General features: G+C 42.3%; 3 protein-coding genes across 3 annotated transcripts; 2 read left to right on the plus strand and 1 right to left on the minus strand.

Annotated features, from left to right (window-relative positions):
• The first annotated feature begins 280 nt into the window (after positions 1–280).
• Positions 281–10636, plus strand: LOC139818671 (uncharacterized). The gene is made up of 2 exons (XM_071787494.1): positions 281–1710; positions 8191–10636. Exons 1-2 carry the CDS (start codon positions 1691–1693, stop codon positions 9809–9811), a joined length of 1641 nt encoding a protein of 546 aa, XP_071643595.1. The 5' UTR covers positions 281–1690; the 3' UTR covers positions 9812–10636.
• A 2943-nt stretch (positions 10637–13579) lies between these two features.
• LOC139818673 (uncharacterized) lies at positions 13580–14472 on the plus strand. Its single transcript, XM_071787495.1, has one exon. It carries the CDS (start codon positions 13603–13605, stop codon positions 14470–14472), a length of 870 nt encoding a protein of 289 aa, XP_071643596.1. The 5' UTR covers positions 13580–13602.
• A 415-nt stretch (positions 14473–14887) lies between these two features.
• Positions 14888–15469, minus strand: LOC139819240 (uncharacterized). Its single transcript, XM_071788438.1, has one exon. It carries the CDS (start codon positions 15467–15469, stop codon positions 14888–14890), a length of 582 nt encoding a protein of 193 aa, XP_071644539.1.
• Positions 15470–18101: the final 2632 nt, after the last annotated feature.

The raw sequence follows: 18101 nt of genomic DNA on the forward strand, positions 1-18101 counted from the left end.
AAAACTAACTAGCAAACAAGTTTCAAGGTGAATAAGATTTGACAAGGACACGTTCAAAAATTACATGTTTGTTATAATTTTCTGCATCTATGTACCGCTGACCGACCTCGCCAATATCATGTACCTTTCTTACTCGATTAAAACAACTAATTCTATTAATATGGCGGTGAATAAGATTTGACAGAAATTTTATCGCGGGCTCCCGGTTGTCGTGCCGCGCCTTGAATGGGAGCTCAGGGCCGGCATCGGGTTTGTTTGGATCCGCAGGAAGGCGAAAGAAACACTCTCTGACCAGATTGGTTGTAACAGTGGCGTTTAATAAACGGCTGGTTCTGATTACATTTGGTTCACTTCTTACACAACCCTGACTTGCGGGTTAAAGATACGATACACAGAATAACGCGCTTCGTACTCTCGGTGGTAACTGCCCGCCGCTTCTCGGAAGGGCGGGTTTTTTAACGTGCGGTGTCTCTTCCTCGTTGCTGACTCGGCTGTCAGCGCTTTTGCTTCCGGGCTCAGGTCAGTTGCCCGGCGACCTGTAAAGCCCGGAATGCCACCTAAGATATCTTTGGCAATAGCCGGAACTCTTGCGCTGACAGCCCAGTGTCGCAATGAGGCCGACTCGGCTTCCGCATTACAACATCCTGGTGGAAAAAGAAAAACTGAGGCATGAGGTTTTTCGTTAATATTTGTGTTGTTTTCTTTTTTCATGGAAGTTACATTATTCTGTTTTTCTAGTTGTTTGCGGAAGTCGCGTCGCGTATTCTTTTTCGTTTTTTTTTTTATTATCCATATTATGGTAATTCCTATTCCTATTATGATTACAACTATGGACACGGAGCCCACGGGGTATATTACATTCTTATTAGATAGAAAGCTGACTTGGTTGTTGTCTAGCTTCTCGTTTATTTCCTCGAGATTCAGGGTTAGTTTAATTAGTTCTGCGGGATCATTGATCACCGGTTCTAGCCGTAGTTCTGTTCCTGATTTTTTATTATTTTCGAAATTTTGTTTTATTGTTCTGAAAGTCAAGTTAAACTGTGGTAGGTGATTTTGTATTGTTGCGGCCCCAATTAAAATGTAATAATAACATAAGAATAATATTAAGAAAGACCGAGAATAACAATAGGGAACGCGACCGCGAAAGCCCGAGAGAGTTACGCAACGCCGAATCAGCAAAAGATGAGTTGCGCGATCGGCCCAGATACGATCGAGCAACTCAGCGATATTGAAGGACAAGACAAGGATTGAAAAGGAAGCGACAACAGGAGACGAGAGGGCAATCGGAGTCAGGGAGCAGAGCAGTAACGGGCATCAAACGCGAATAACGATTGTAACGCAGAGTGGATTAATTAAAGTTGTCATTTATTGAAAGTCGTAATAATCATTCCCGCCTCCTCCGTGGAATAAAAGATCCCATAGTGTCCCGCCGTAAAAGGAGGGCACAACAAATGGTGGCAGCGTGAGGGATCCAGTGGCAGGACGGGAACGGCAGCTGAAACAAAAAATAAGTGAATCAGTGAGGCAGTGCAACATCTTCAACGGAGACACAGGCAGCCAGATTCAAAAACAGCGGACAACACGGTAGCGGCCGACGAGGGACAAGCGAGCAGCGTAACCCGAGAAGGCGCCGACCTACCTCAACGGAGGCTCACCGACAGATAAGGCGGCACGAGCACCGACCAGCAACATGCGACTAGCGACCGTAATGTAAGTCGATTAAGCAAATTATGTAAAGCGCAATCACCGTAAATGTCGGAAAACGAAAATCCACCTGCGGAACTAAACCAATCGTGGCTCCATAGCGAGACGTCACGACGAGCGCGTAAAAATAGACCGCTAAGCCCCGTGCAAACGACCGAAGAAGGCGTAAGCGATAATCGCGAAACCGTGCGTAGAAATTTAGACGCGTACTACTCAAGCGAAAGCGAATCAGAATCGGAATTACACCAGAACAGCGTAATCGAACGCGAACAAATCGACGATTCCGTTATAATTTTAGACGCGAGAGTAATAGGACAAAATAACTGCCCCGACGAAAATAGACTCCACCCCTCACACGCGCACGCACAATCCGAAGACGCGAACAGTACGACCAGTAGGCGAACACACAGACGAGAGTTCTCATTGACCTCGTATGATAGCAGCGTATTTGACCCGCAAGAATATTATTCTGCCCCGAGACACGTGAACGTAATCGAGATGGCGGAAGCAACAAATAGCAACCACGACGCGAATAACGTAAATGACAACGCGCCGATAACCCCAGAGGAAATAGACGAAGAAATAAACCGTCTTAATCGACTGCTATCACAAAGAAACACCCCGGCGAATCACCGTAACCGGATACCCGCACGGGCCAGACCGCCGCGAGACGATAGAGATTCCATCCTCGACGAGATATTAAACGGAATCCGCAACTTACAAGATCGCGTAAATCAACTAGAAACGGCGAATCCTGAACGCCGCGAATTTCACGCGAGACGCGAGCCAAGTAACCTCCCGTTCGAAGTAACGTACGGAAGAACGTCATATGATATTCGGAACCAAGCGGAGCGCGCAATCGGATATCTACGTTTAACCCTTCGCCCGTAATCTGGGTCGTAAATGGCACAAGCCGAAATTCAAAATAGAATACCGCCGAAATGAAAAGGGGGGGGGGGCTTGCTTTTCCTCGTAAAAAAAGTAGGTAGTGGGGAGAACTCATGCCCAAAGTTTCGTTGGAATTCGCCAGTGTGTGCTTGACCAGCAGCGAGTCAAAGTGCGTCCAGTGCCAATATTGACCCTGATTACGGACAGTGCCAGACTTTCGTGCAAGGAAGTAAAATTAATTTAACGTCATTTTCATATTACTACAGTTATTTTTAACTTATATAAGTGATATTTTTTTATGATTGTGTATATTATATATGTATATAACCTCAAAATGTGAGTGGATGAAAACACGTGTAAAAAGAAATTACATGTACTTTCAGAGTACAATGGATGATCAAGCAACAAATATCAGATATTATTTACGAGAAAGACGATTTTATATGATTTTTTAATAAAATAATGTAAAAATTACGCTAAAAGTCTTATTTTTCTTTAACCCGAAAAACGCCATTTTCAATCCTCAGAATAATTATACTTTTTAAAAATGACCCATATACAGAATTTTTTTCTTGAAAGTACACATATTTAACTATAAAATTTCGTTGGAATTTTTTATTTTGGTTTAAAATTCAATGAGATATGATTTTTTTAATAAAAATGGATTTTTATCAATTTTTTGCATAAAGAATTATTTATAAACAATTTATTTTATAATGAATCGCTAAATAAACTTTGGGATTATAAAATAGGATAGTATACAAGTATTACAGAATTTTTTCAGATTTTTTGAACATTATTTACTAGGTCAAAATAACGACAGGACATTTACGACCCAGATTACGGACGATGCCAGTCAAATTATAGTTTACGGGCGAAGGGTTAAAAGAGGCACGAGACATGATACCTGAGTTCGACGGAACCTCGAGTAAACTACAAGAATTCTTAAGCGCCGCGTCATATGCAATGAAAAACATAAATCCTATGGAAGAAGGAACGCTATTAGAAGCAGTGCTATGCACAAAGCTAAAAGGAAGAGCAATGATAGATTTTCAAACGCGAGAGATAAGAGATTTCGCACAGCTAAAAAAGGAATTAGAAGTTTGCTATTTGAGCCGCAAAAGCACAACACACTTACAACTAGAGTTTAATACACTCAAGCAAAAACCCGGAGAAAATGCAAGAGCATTCGGATTAAGAGCGGATAAGCTAGCGATGGAGCTATACGACTCCATGATAGAGGGAAGAAATCACACCATAGAAAGCAAGCGAACTATATTAGAAACGATTCAACAACAGGCACTACAGAATTTTCAATTAGGATTGAGAGACGAGATCAAGTTACTTGTCCGAGCTCAGCATTTCGCAACATTGCAAGAAGCGATTGCCGGAGCGAGCGCCGAGGAAAAAGTAAACGGGCCGAGTGGAATTCCGCCGCGTCCCAAAAATAATTATGCGTACTCGCCGCAACCGCGCGATAACCGATCGATAGTACAATGCCAAAAATGCGGAAAATACGGACACCTTGGAAGGGAATGTCGTACCAATAGATATGCGAACCGTTTCTCCTTACCGAAACCCGATAGGACACCCCGCGTAAACGCGATAGATAAAGTCTGCAATTACTGCAAGAAGGCAGGACACATGCGCGAAGAATGTTGGTTGTTAAATGGTCGACCAAATAAAGAAAGGACGAATCACAACAAACCTAATAATCCGCGAGGACAAAATAAAACTTTTCACCCGAAAACGAATGGCCCGAGAAAAAAGGACAGTAATTCAGCCGCGAATAGCGATGAGGAAGATAAAGAGGACACAAAGCAGCGCCGACCGGCGTTAGAGTATCAGGTGTCACACCTGACGAACAAGCCGCGAAAGCATGCAGGGCTGGACTTAATCACTCTGCCCATGCGAGAAGCGAAGCGCGAAAAAATAAATTTACTGTTCGATACCGGAGCGGCCGTATCAATAATAAAAGTAAAACATTTGAAAGGCGAAACAATGATAGAAGAGGATAAAATGGCCCTTACAGGAGTAACAGGTCATAAAGCCCATACGATTGGAAAATTTACAGCAACTATTGACTTGAAAGATAGAAAGATCAAGCACACGATATATGTCGTCAAGGATGATTTTCCGATAGAATACGACGGAATACTAGGCGTAGATTTTATAAAGAAACATCGAGCGTCATATAGTTACGAGTCGAGCGCAATACGCATAGGGAATAACACATTAAAATTATACCCGTATAAGAAAATGGTTTTGAAACCGCGAAGCGAGACAATAGTACAAGTCACAACCGATAAAAATTCACTAGGAATAATACAGGCAGAAGAGACAATGCCAGGAGTGTTCATAGGAAATTGCCTAGTGATGCCAGAAAACTTTCTATGTCCGGCAAGCATACTAAATACGACGGAGAAGACAGTCGAAATGCTAATGCCGCAAGTAACATTAGAAGAGTTAGAGCAAGAAGAAGCAAAAGAGATAGAAGTAAACCAAGTAGACAAAGCAGAAGAAACAATGCCGCGTAGCGAAAAAGTCGAAAAATTGATACGCACGCAACACTTAAACGAAGAAGAAAAGAAAACCATTATGGAAATTTGCAGAGATTACAGCGATGTATTGCATGTGGAAGGAGAACCACTGACATGCACTGATATCGTCGCGCATAAGATTACCACGAAGGCGGGCAGCGTACCGGTCAACGTCCGACCGTACCGTTTACCAGAAAAGCACAAGGAAGAAGTAAATAGACAAGTGAAAGAGATGTTGAAAAACGGAATTATTAGACCTAGCACGAGCCCGTGGAATGCGCCGTTGCTAGTAGTACCAAAGAAAAGAGACGCATCAGGAAAATTAAAACTGAGAGTGGTAATAGATTTTCGGTTTGTGAACGACCTAACGGAGGGAGATTCCTTCCCATTGCCAAACATAACCGATATCCTAGATCAACTGGGAAAAGCAAAATATTTTACCACGCTAGACCTCGCCTCGGGATATCATCAAATCCCGATGGAAGAAGAAGATAAAGAAAAAACAGCGTTCTCGACACAATACGGACATTACGAGTATAATCGAATGCCTTTTGGATTGAAAAATGCCCCAGCGACATTTCAACGAGCAATAATAGCCGTTTTAGCAGGACTAGTAGGATTACAATGCTTAGTCTATCTAGACGATATAATAGTATACGGAGCAAGTTTGCAAGAGCACAATAAGAGATTAATTGAAGTGCTAAAAAGACTGAGAAAATATAATTTGAAATTACAGCCCGATAAATGCGAATTCCTTCGGAAAGAAGTGACGTATCTCGGACATGTAATAACAGAAAACGGAATCTCACCAGACCCTTCAAAATTAGAAGCAGTAAAAAGCTTCCCGAGACCAACAAAGGTAAAGGACATCCAGGCTTTCGTAGGATTAGCCGGATATTATCGAAGATTTATTAAAGATTTTTCAGCAATTGCCAAGCCACTCACAAAAATGACCAGAAAAGATATCAAATTCGAGTGGAACGCAGAACAACAAAATGCATTTACAATACTTAAGGAAAAACTAACTACAGCACCGGTATTAAAATACCCGGACTTCTCCCAAGAATTTGTAGTAACGACCGACGCGTCAGATTACGCAATAGGAGCCATACTGTCACAGGGAAAGATAGGTCAAGATCAACCCGTGGCGTATGCGAGCAGAGTACTATCTAAAGCCGAGCAAAATTATAATACTACCGAGAAAGAATTACTAGCGATAGTATGGGCGGTGAAACACTTCCGACCATACGTTTATGGAACAAAATTTACCGTAGTGACAGACCATAAATCATTGGTTTGGCTATTTAACGTAAAGGACCCCGGATCACGATTAATCCGATGGAGATTGAAATTAGAAGAATACGATTACACTATCGTACACAAGGCCGGTCAAGAGAATAGAAACGCGGATGCGCTAAGTCGACATGTGCCGACAGATATCAACAAGATAGAAAAAGAAGAGAATAACGAAGAGGAGAGCGAAAGAAAATACACAGAAGAAGAGAAGCAACGTATATTATACGAATACCATGATGCACCTGTAGGAGGACATCAGGGTGTGGAACGCACCATAAACCGAATAAGGTTGACGCATAATTGGAGAGGATTAACTCGAGACGTCGAAGACTACATTAATAAATGCGAACTATGTCAGAAGAACAAGTTATCGCGAAAAAATAAAGCACCCTTAGTAATAACAGACACCGCGGACAAACTGTTCGAAAAATGTGCTCTAGATATAGTAGGACCACTGACGGTGACCGAAAACGGAAATAAATATATCCTCACGTTTCAGGATAATTTATCGAAATTCAGTAAGGCGATACCCGTACCTAATCAAGAAGCGAATACAATCGCGAAAGAATTTGTCACAAAGATTATCTTTGAATACGGTATCCCCGACAAAATACTGACGGATAGAGGAACGAATTTCCTTAGCGAGATATTTAAAAGCACGTGTAAATTATTGAAGATAGAAAAAATTCAAACAACGGCCTACCACCCCGAGAGTAATGGAGCATTGGAACACTCTCATAGAACATTAGCCGAATACTTGCGACATTATATTAACGCGGACCAGACAGACTGGGACGAATGGACGCCATACGCAATGTTCGCGTATAACACGACGCCACACACAGCGACCGGGTTTACACCCTTTGAATTAGTATACGGGCACCGAGCGACACTACCGACGGCACTGTCGCAACCACCGAAACCAACGTATACTTATGACAATTACGCGCAAGAGCTAAAAGAAAAATTAAGAGCGACACAACGAGTTGCAAAGGAACATTTGCGAAACGAAAAATCTAAGGCCAAGGAGACGTATGATAAGAAGACAAAAGAAATCAATTTCCGAGTGGGAGACAAAGTTCTCTTGCACAACGAAACGGTGCGTAGAGGGAAATCGAAAAAATTAGAATCCCCGTGGATAGGACCATATGAAATAATCGAAAAACATTCAGACGTCAATTACACGATCAAAAAAGGACGGAAAACCACGCGAGTACACGTAAACCGATTAAAGCCCTTTATAGAACAGTAAAAACAGCGTAAAAGAACAACAATAAGCATTAGAAAGTAGGCAATAGAAAATAGGCGTAAAAACTAAAGAAAATAAGATAATATGTACTTACCGAACATCAATCACGGCGGATCATCCGCACCACACGTCGACCGGAGGCCACATATAACGTGACCTCCAAGGGCTGGATAAGCACCCAGGTACCCGGGGGTGTTAGGACCGCTTCCATGTAGGAGGGAGGGGGCGAGAGAGACGAGGAGGGCCTCGCACTAGTAGTAGGCGCACCAGGCAAACTGACGGCACCCGCTCGCGCCGCCCTCAACCAATAACTACGCATGCAAGCGTCACAAGACGCCGGCGCGAAAAATAAGTTACACTGAATGCAACGCATTTTAATAAAATTGATTAAGGTACTCTGGACTACGTCTCAAGAGCGACTAAACGCGCGAGGAGAGAAAAAACGCGAGGAGAAGACATTATCAAGCCAAGGTAAAAATTCGAAGAAAGGTAACATGAGTCCTTATCTTACAGGACGCTGATCGTCGTCCAGCACTTCGCGAAAAAAGCGAAACCTGAGACAGCACCATCGTACGAGATACGACAATTCAGCAGCGAGCCGGGAATATACTTTGAGAGAACCGGACAATTGCAACAGGTAGAAGCTACTTGGAAATTAGCGATTAAAATTGACGTAGCAGCCCTAGGAAACCGATATCACCAACTTCAGGAATTTCTACAGCAAGCCGAAGAAGTATGCGAAACGATAATCGCAAAGGACACGCAGCAGACGTGCAAAAACATTCTCCATACGATAGAGAAAAATAACAAAAAATTAACGCAATTATTAACGCGATTACAGACTATATATAAAACAAATAATAATAAACGAGGTTTAATAGACGCGATCGGCACGATCAGCAAAACGCTGTTCGGCACTATGGATGCCGACGACGCAAAACACATACAGGAGCAGCTTGAACTGATACAAAATCAGCAACAGACTCTACGGCACACCGCAAAAAGCCAATTAAAGGTGATAAATGCCACGATAGGCCACATGGAGGCCTTAGAAAAATCGTTATACCACAACGAACAACTGATGACGAACGTCACGAGACGGTTACAGCTGGACACAGCACTATACGCCAAAAGAGAAGAAATAGACGAACAGCTTTTAATACTAACCGCAATTACAGAGGATCTAATGGAAGACGTGAAAGACACGATAGACTACCTCACATATTCGCGGGAAGGAGTAATACTCACCCGCCTATTACCCATAGAAAAAATAATAACCGAACTAAAAGAGGCAACGTCACAATTGACGCAGGGATCCCACTTCCTGTTTAAAACTAGAGTAGAAAATTGGAACGAGATACAAAACTATGTAGAAATTAACGCATATTATGATAAACCGAACATTTATACGATAATCAAATTTCCCGTGGTAGCATACCCCGTGTATGACATAATAAAAACGACACCATTACCTGTCCCTAACCACGCGAATATTTTCACATTCCTAAGAATTACTCACAACATATTAGCAATAGACAAAGAGAATCATAATTACATAACGCTAGAGGAACGCGATTTAAACGACTGTAAACGAAACGGAGCAGAGTACGTATGTGACCGAAACTGCCCGATATATTTTGTGGGGACCAACGCACCATGCGAAGTGCAAGTTTATGTGGGGACGCCGGGATATGTAAACGCCTGCGAGAGGCGGCAAATGGTGTCAGACGTAACCTTGTGGGTAGCGTTGAGCGAACCCCAGGCGTGGCTGTTCTCAGCGCCGAGAAAACAAAAGATAGCGATCCAATGTAACGATCAGGCGGAACAAAAGGTAGAAATTGAACGAACAGGAAAACTAAGTATAAACGAAAATTGTAAACTAACCACACCCGACATTATTATAAAAACCAAAAGACAAACGACTATGAGACAAATAGAAATGCACCTAGCAGATTTTAACCTAACGCTAACAAACATAAATAAAAATATTAACGAACAAGCAAAAAAAGAAATTAGATTAGAACCTGTAATTAGGATCTTTTTTAACGTTGGAATTTTTGTGGACTTGAGCGATTGCATATACATGTGTTGCGCACGTGGATCATACATATTGTATATGGGACCTGCAGTTTAACGCCGATTTCTTTGCCATTGCCTTCCGAGAGGAGAACGAGCGAATATAATTTTTCTAGCTCTACCGGGAATCGAACCCGGGACCTTTGGCTCATTAGACCAGTGCGCTGTCTACTAGGCCACGCTCGTCCTCTGGGACGAAGGGGACTGTTAGATCGAACGAATTAATGGAATTAAGTCTAGAAATAAGCGATATAAATAAAGAATTGGAAAAATCCCAAGACACCCTAATAAAAAATCCCTATGTCATATACCCCGTAGGATCGACACTTACGTTAATAATTATATTAAGCATAGTAGGAATAATCATCTATGTAATAAAAAGACATAAGAAGCGAGCAAGCGCCCGACCGCACGGACAGGGCGACTCAGCGATACTATACTAAAAAATAAGAAGAATGTAATCTCAGAAACAAATAAAGAAAATAAACCACCCTAATAGAAATAAAAATAGGATAAGCAGCGAAAAAATTGTAACGAAAACTACAGACCGTAGTTTCCTTCTCTCAAAGGGGGAGGGATGTTGCGGCCCCAATTAAAATGTAATAATAACATAAGAATAATATTAAGAAAGACCGAGAATAACAATAGGGAACGCGACCGCGAAAGCCCGAGAGAGTTACGCAACGCCGAATCAGCAAAAGATGAGTTGCGCGATCGGCCCAGATACGATCGAGCAACTCAGCGATATTGAAGGACAAGACGAGGATTGAAAAGGAAGCGACAACAGGAGACGAGAGGGCAATCGGAGTCAGGGAGCAGAGCAGTAACGGGCATCAAACGCGAATAACGATTGTAACGCAGAGTGGATTAATTAAAGTTGTCATTTATTGAAAGTCGTAATAATCATTCCCGCCTCCTCCGTGGAATAAAAGATCCCATAGTGTCCCGCCGTAAAAGGAGGACACAACAGTATATACTTGATGTACTCTCGTTTTTTTGTTCGTATCGTTAAGTCTGTCGTCGTCAGTCTACAATTTTCGTTTAACTTAATTTTTCCTGTTCCATTTATCTCAATTTTGTTTTCTGCCTGCTCGTTGCATTGTATGATTACTTGGTTTTTATACAGGGTAGAGAACAACTATGTCTGCGGTTCTGCTAAAGCTATCCAGAGCGTCACATTCGAAAGAATGTGACGTCGCTCGCAACGGTCTTTTTGTGCTCGTATATAGATTTGCACCTCGCATGGTGCGTGCGCTGTTATGAAATATACGAGGTAGCTTATATCGCATATAAACGTCGTGTCGACCTGCGTACATCTGTCTAGGTCGTTTTCGTTCAGTGTTATGTAGTTCCGGTTTTCTTTATTTATAGCTGATAGGGTGTGAGAGGTTTTAGGAATTATAAATATATTTTTATTATCGTACATCGGCAGGGGGGTTACTCGCACGATTTCATACTTGGGGTAGGTGATGATTGGGAACGTTAGGATCGTGTAGACGTTGGGGTTGTCATAATAGGCGTTTATTTTTACAAACTTTTCGATGGTGTACCAATTATCTATTTGTATTTTGAAGGGAAAGTGTGCGCCTCGGGATAGGTGGGTCGTCGCTTCTCTTAATTCCGATATTAAAGTTTCGAGTGGCAATAGTCGCACGAGAATTATGCCGTGTTTCGCATGGGTCAAGTATTCTAACGTGTCTTTTACGTCGCTTACTAATTTAGCTGTTATTGAGCTTATTACTAGGAGGTGTTTGTCTAATTTTTCGCGGTGTACTAATTTTGCTACTCATTGTACTCGTCTCGTGACGTTCGCTATTAGGTTTTTGTTCTTGCTTAGTGTCTGTTCTAAGGTCTCTATGTGTCCTAACGTGGCGTTTACAATTTTGATTTGGTGCTTCGCCGCGTGCTGTATTGTTTCTTTGCTGATTATTTATTGTTTCTAACTGTTTTTGTATCCGTCGTGCGTCGTCGGCGTCCATTGTTCCAAACAGGGTTTTACTTATTGTGCCTATTGCATCTATTAATCCGCGTCGATTTGTTGTTATATTTTATATACGGTTTGTAATCGTAATAGCAGTTGCGTCAGTTTTGTATTATTGTCTTCTGTTACGCGGAGGATGTTGTGACATGCGCTGTCGTCGTCTACTTTGTTGCATAGTCCTTTGACCTGTTCGATGTAGTTTTGAAGTAGATGGTATCTTACTTTAAATGCCGCGACGTCGATTCTGATGACTAGTTTCCACGTGGTTTCCTTTAACTGCATGGTTCCAATTTTCTCGAAATAAAGTCCCGGTTCATCGTTAAATGATGTTACTTCGTACGGTGGCATCGGTTCGGATGTCATCGCTCTTGCGAGGTGTAACACGATGATGGGTATCCTGTAATCGGAATGCTTTCTTGGAGTCTATCTTTTGCTGACCGCGGTCTTTCGCGAGTTGCTACTTTTATATCGTTTGACGGATTGCTTCAGTCCGAGTCTGTCGTTAGTTTCGTACGTTTTGATTTTTTAATATGCCCCCGCTTGAGTATGTGCCAGTTCGGGCTGACGCTGTGGACTCAAATGAGAGTCGGGCTGACGAGGAGGGGGATGAAACTACCCCCTCGGTCTTACAAAGGAACCTCGCAAAGTGGAAAATTCTGATTTTAATGAAACTTTCCACACATGTAGGGGGAGTAAAAAGATGAATTTAGATATTTTTTGTAGCGGCCCAAAAACGGTTTTAAGGGATGAAACCACTGCTCATATGTAGAGCGGTTTTTGCTTTTCTCGATATAACTCGAAAAATATTTGAGATATCAAAAAATGTTTCTTATAAAAGTTTTACAGTAAAATTTTCTCTATTCGACAACATTAATAATATTTTTAAAAAATAATTTTTTAAACAAAATTTTGATTAAAAATTAAAAACAATTTTTTTTGAAATTTTATTAATGTGGTTGAATAAAGATGTTTTTACCATAAAACTTTTATTTGAAACATTTTTTGATATCTTGAATACTTTCCGAAATATGTCGAGAAAAACAAAAAGCCGCTCTACATATAAAGGGTAATTTCACCCTTTAAAACCATTTTTTGGCAGCAACAAAAAATTTCTAAATTCATCTTTTTACCTCCCCTACATGTGTAAAAAGTTTTATAATAAGAACATTTATGTGTATTTAACCGCAACGAATAATTTTTTCAAAAATTTATTTATTTTTGCATCTCTTATTTAAAAAAATATCTGTTGCGTTATTTAATATTATAAAATTGTAAAATAAAGATACTTTTATCTTGAATGTACTTATAATTCTTTAAACAATATTGAAACAATTTTAAATATGAAAAATTACTGCAAAATATCTTCATGTACAACGTATGTGACTATCTTCACCTACAACGTATGTGACTATCTTCACGTACAACGTACGTGACTACTCTGCATTGTGATTAGACATAAATGAGCGATATGCACCTAATACAATATACTGTGATACCTAACAGAAGCGATTATATTATACCACGTGTATCGTTCATTTACGTGAAAATATGCAATATGATGTACGTGTAATATATAAACATGTATATTGTACAACGTGCAATGTACACGTGCATATCGCTCATTTACGTCTAGTACAATGCAATGTGTAATCACACACGTTGTACGTGAGATTATTTTGCAGTAATTTTCCATATTTGGAACATTCTGATATAAAGAAGATATAAATAAGATAATAAGGCTCTATATAAGTCGGAAATATTGCGCATAGTTTTAGTATAAGTACGCGTTTAACGATTTATACAAGTATAAAAGATTGTAAAAAATTTTAATTCAGAAAAAGTGCATATTTTTATCTTAACAAACCAAAATGTTACGTGTAAATCCTGCGAATGTTCTCAATATGTTAATGGTTTTATTCCAAATTTCAAATATTCCACAAACACCTACAAATGATAAAGAAATTGAATTGCATGATACTATAAAGAATATTATAAAAAATGCAATGGATGACATATCTTTTGCTATGCAGACCGACACTACATTAGAATTTGAGAATTATTGGGACTTACACGAGGCAGAATTTGTCGCAACTGACGAAATAGAAGAAGTAGAAGAACTTGATGAAGATGAGGGAGAAGATAGTTGTACATTGGAAGAATACGAAATTGTAAATAATAACTATAAACGAAGAGCTGTTGAATTCTGGAAAAGTGGAAAAAAGGGACGTTACAGTTTATCATCAGTCCAACATCGCTTTAAAAAGGTAAAGTCCTTGCCGCAGCTGTATAAATGGGAACTCTTCCTACAAAGAGGTGGTACTCATAGAGAAAAACTATTATACATTTTTGAACACGTCTTGAACAAATTCAAAGACGCTAACGACAAAAACAGCATTATGCATGATTTAGATCTGCGACGATGGGCGCTAGAAGCAAAAGAGGAAATTAATCTTCCTTATTTTAAAGCAGGAGTAACATGGATATTAAATTTTAAAAGAAAACACGGAATAGTGTCAAGGAAAATAACAAAATTTGTAAACCGTTCACCCAAGAAAAATCAAGAACAATTACAAATTGCGTGCCAAGAATTCATAGGCTCTGTAAAATCATTTATAGATGTTTTTGATGTACAAAATATATATAATGCAGACGAAAGTGGATTTAATTTGGAAGTACATTCAGGCAGAACGTTAACGACACAAGGTGTTAAAACAGTCGAAAGTGTAGTTCAATCATGAAGCGACTTCTCGCGCTTCGCACAAACAGCAGAGCTTTTCATACACCGTGCAATAACGAAAGATTACAAATTACGAGACGCTAATATACGAGTAAAGATTACAAATTACGAGACGCTAATATACGAGTCGACTGACCGTTAACGCACGCTAGACGAGACTGACTAGACGCGGCGCCAACGCACATATCTCGTACGAAACATAAGCAATATTATCGCCTTCGTTATCGCCCATCGGAATGCGCTCAGTGCGAAACCATATACACGCAACACTCCCACTGGTTGAGAACTTCAGCGCATCGAGTTCTAATTGCAGCCCTTTTCGGTTAAGTAGAAATGACTGCTTCGGTAAAGCCTTGGTTAGGATATCCGCTAACTGCTTAGATGATGGCACGTATATGATGTCGATCTCGCCGCTCTCATGAACTTCTCGAATGAAGTGGAACAGCGATATGCTTCGTTCGCTTATGGAACTCTGGGTTTCGAATCAACTTAATACTGCCTTGATTATCAAGGTACATCTTGGTCGCGCTGCTGAGCCTGACTCCCACTGATTTAAGAAGCCGTCGAAGCCAAATTGCCTCCTTTGATGCCCCACATGCAGCCACGTACTCGGCCTCGGTTGTTGACAGAGCGACCACGGGTTGCATCTCGCTCGACCATGACACGGCGCCCCCGGCCAGTGTCGCCACATAACCACTTCTTGACCGTCGCGTATCCGGATCGGCAGCATAGTCAGAATCTGAGTAGATTTTAAGGCCTTCTGCGTTTGATCCATCGTAGACAATATTATATTCTACTGTGTCCCTCAGGTAGCAGATTATCTTCTTGACAGCAGTCCAATGCGCCTGACCTGGATCTGCTGAGTAGCGGCTAACCACTGACACTGCATACATAACGTCCGGACGGCTAACACACGCAGCAAACATCAACATACCAACCGCCTCGCGATACGGCACTTTTAACATTTTCTGTCGTTCATCTTCGGTCCCTGGTGCCATCGAGTGATCGAGCTGCAGCCCATGTTGTGCCGGTGTTGACGTCCCCTTTGCATCGAGTAGTCTAAATTTCTCGGCTACACGAATTATATAACCGCGCGGATCTCCCGTTTTTCACGATTACGGCGAATCTCAAGACCGACGAAATAATCGACACTTTCTAATGTCACTTCAAACTCTAACCTGAGCACCCGAATTACTTTGTCCAATGCATCCGACGATCTCGACAGCAACAATCCGTCGTCGACGTACAACCCGAGTATGACCAATTGTCCGTCCACAATGCCAACAAAAACGCAGCTATCAGCGTCACTTGCTACAAACCCGTACGAATCCAGAAACCGTTTGAATCGTTTGTTCCACTGTCGTGGGCTTTGTTTCAGGCCATAAAGCGATTTTACAAGCTTGACTACTTGACCACTTTCGGGGACTCCCTCAGGCAATGTCATGAAAATGTCCTCGTCGAGCTCCCCATACAGGAACGCAGTTCGGACATCAAACTGCCGCATGTCCCAATCATTGATTTCTGCCAATGCAAGTAACACACGCACCGAGTCATATCGCACAACCGGTGCGAACGTTTTCGAATAGTCGACGCCCTCGCGCTGGCTGTATCCGCGAGCAACCAGTCGAGCCTTGTACTTTATGATGTCGCCATTCTTGTCCAGCTTATACTTAAACACCCATCTCGCTGAAATTGGTCTGCGGCCTGGCGGTAGATCACACTTGATCCACGTCCCGTTCTTGCGATGAGCTTCAAGTTCTAAGTCCCGCGCATTACGCCATTTAAACCAGTCTGACCGTCGCTCAGCCTCAGCCATTGAGGTCGGCTCAATCAGTTCACATATATGCGCTTGATAACGCTCAGGCTCTTTCAGTCTGGAGCGGTCACGAAGCTGGCGCGACTCCAGCTTTCTATTATTGTCCGTAGGTTTGTCGGTTTTATCTTCGTCTGATGCACTCGATTCCGCCTGCGAATCCACCTCATCTTCATTTGATGCACTCGACTCCGTTTGCGATTCGGTGTCATCCGCTGTAGTCACAGCTCCTGGTCGTGGAGCCCATCTGGATACCATCTCATCTTCATGCGGCTGACCATCCTCGTCGAATATGACATCTCGAGAGACTGTGATTTTCTTAGTTTTCATATCGAGCAAGCGATAATTAGATGATTCGCTTTCGTAACCAACTAGCACGCGCCGAACACTCTTTGGCTGCCACTTCGTACGCTGTCCTTTGATCTTCTCGTATGCAATCGCACCGAATGGGCGCACATGCTCAAGTTTCGGAGCATAACCAAACCACTGCTCGTACGGTGATGAGTCTGGATATTTAGCTGACGGCATCCGGTTACGCAAGTATGCCGAACACAAGACTGACTCCGCCCACAACTCCTCGGGCAGGTTCTTCGCAAGTCGCATCGTCCGACCATCCTCAACGAGCGTTCGATTTTCGCGCTCTGCGGCGCCGTTCTGCTCTGGCGTGTATGGAGCCGAGAACTGATGATCAATCCCCTTTGCATTGCAGAAATCACGGAACTTGCTGTTGCGATATTCAAGTCCATTATCGCTCCGTAGTATCTTGATGCGAGTACCATGCATCGTCTCAATGCGATTGTACACATTGACAAACTTGTCGAATACCTCGTCTTTACTTTTCAGAAAGAACACAAAACGGAAACCAGTTGCGTAATCCTTGAAGGTGACGAGGTAGCAATGACCGCCATATGAGATCACTGGCATTGGCCCGCACACGTCACTTGAGATAAACTCGCCTTTTCGGAACGCCTTTAGATCAGCGTCGTTAAACGGCTTCTTCGCGTGCTTACCGTATACGCAGCTCTCGCACACGAATTCGTAGTCGGTGGGAATCTTCAGTTCCGGAATCGCTCCCGTCCTGACCATTTGTCGCATCGTTGAAAGACCCACGTACGTGACCCAGACGCTCATGCCAGCGCCGTACACTAACTGCCACATTTGCCTCTTGATGTACCTGTTGATGACGCACACGTAATCCGAACAAATTCGACGGAAGTTGATCAGCAACCAGTTTAGTCTCACCATTTCTCTTAAATAGTAGCTTCTGTCCATCGTAACAGGCTGTTACACCCTGTCGTCCGGCGGCACCAACACTGAACAGCGACTTTGACAGCGATGGCACATACAATACATCGAGGAACTTTGCCGACTCCCACCGGCCGTCGACCAGGCATTCGACCGCCACAGTACCACGACCCACAGCCTCGACATACGAATTATTGGCAACGTTTAGAGTCATTGAGCAGTCGACCATATCAGCAAACCATGACTTTTCATTCGTCATGTGACACGTAGCACCGCTGTCAGCAATCCAATCACTGTCGACAGCCACCCTCGAGCCAACGGTGAAACAATTGTCACTGCTCCCGGCAGCCGGTTTCTTGCCGTCACCGTTTTGCTTCTTGGTACTACTATCTTGCTTCTTGACACCGCTATCTTTCTCCTCACCGTTACTGTCCTGCTTCTTATCGCCGGATTGACATTCCCGTGCATAGTGTCCAACACGTTGACACCTGTAACACGTAACAGCCTTTTTGCCTTTCTTCGACTTCCCGGAAGTCTTAGCCGGATCAGCCACTGCTCGCTGTGTCTTGCTT

The sequence above is a fragment of the Temnothorax longispinosus genome, chromosome 9 (assembly GCF_030848805.1).
Source record: "Temnothorax longispinosus isolate EJ_2023e chromosome 9, Tlon_JGU_v1, whole genome shotgun sequence".
NCBI classification, from domain to species: Eukaryota; Metazoa; Arthropoda; class Insecta; order Hymenoptera; family Formicidae; genus Temnothorax; species Temnothorax longispinosus.

What these genes read in the sequence shown, in the direction of transcription:
- LOC139818671 (XM_071787494.1), top strand. Translation starts at nt 1,691, where the DNA reads ATGCGACTAGCGACCGTAAT. An exon ending in ATGCGACTAGCGACCGTAAT is followed by an intron (nt 1,711 to 8,190) that starts GTAAGTCGATTA and finishes CTTATCTTACAG; the next exon opens with GACGCTGATCGTCGTCCAGC.
- LOC139818673 (XM_071787495.1), top strand. Translation starts at nt 13,603, where the DNA reads ATGTTACGTGTAAATCCTGCGAATGTTCTCAATATGTTAATGGTTTTA.
- LOC139819240 (XM_071788438.1), bottom strand. Translation starts at nt 15,469, where the DNA reads ATGGCACCAGGGACCGAAGATGAACGACAGAAAATGTTAAAAGTGCCG.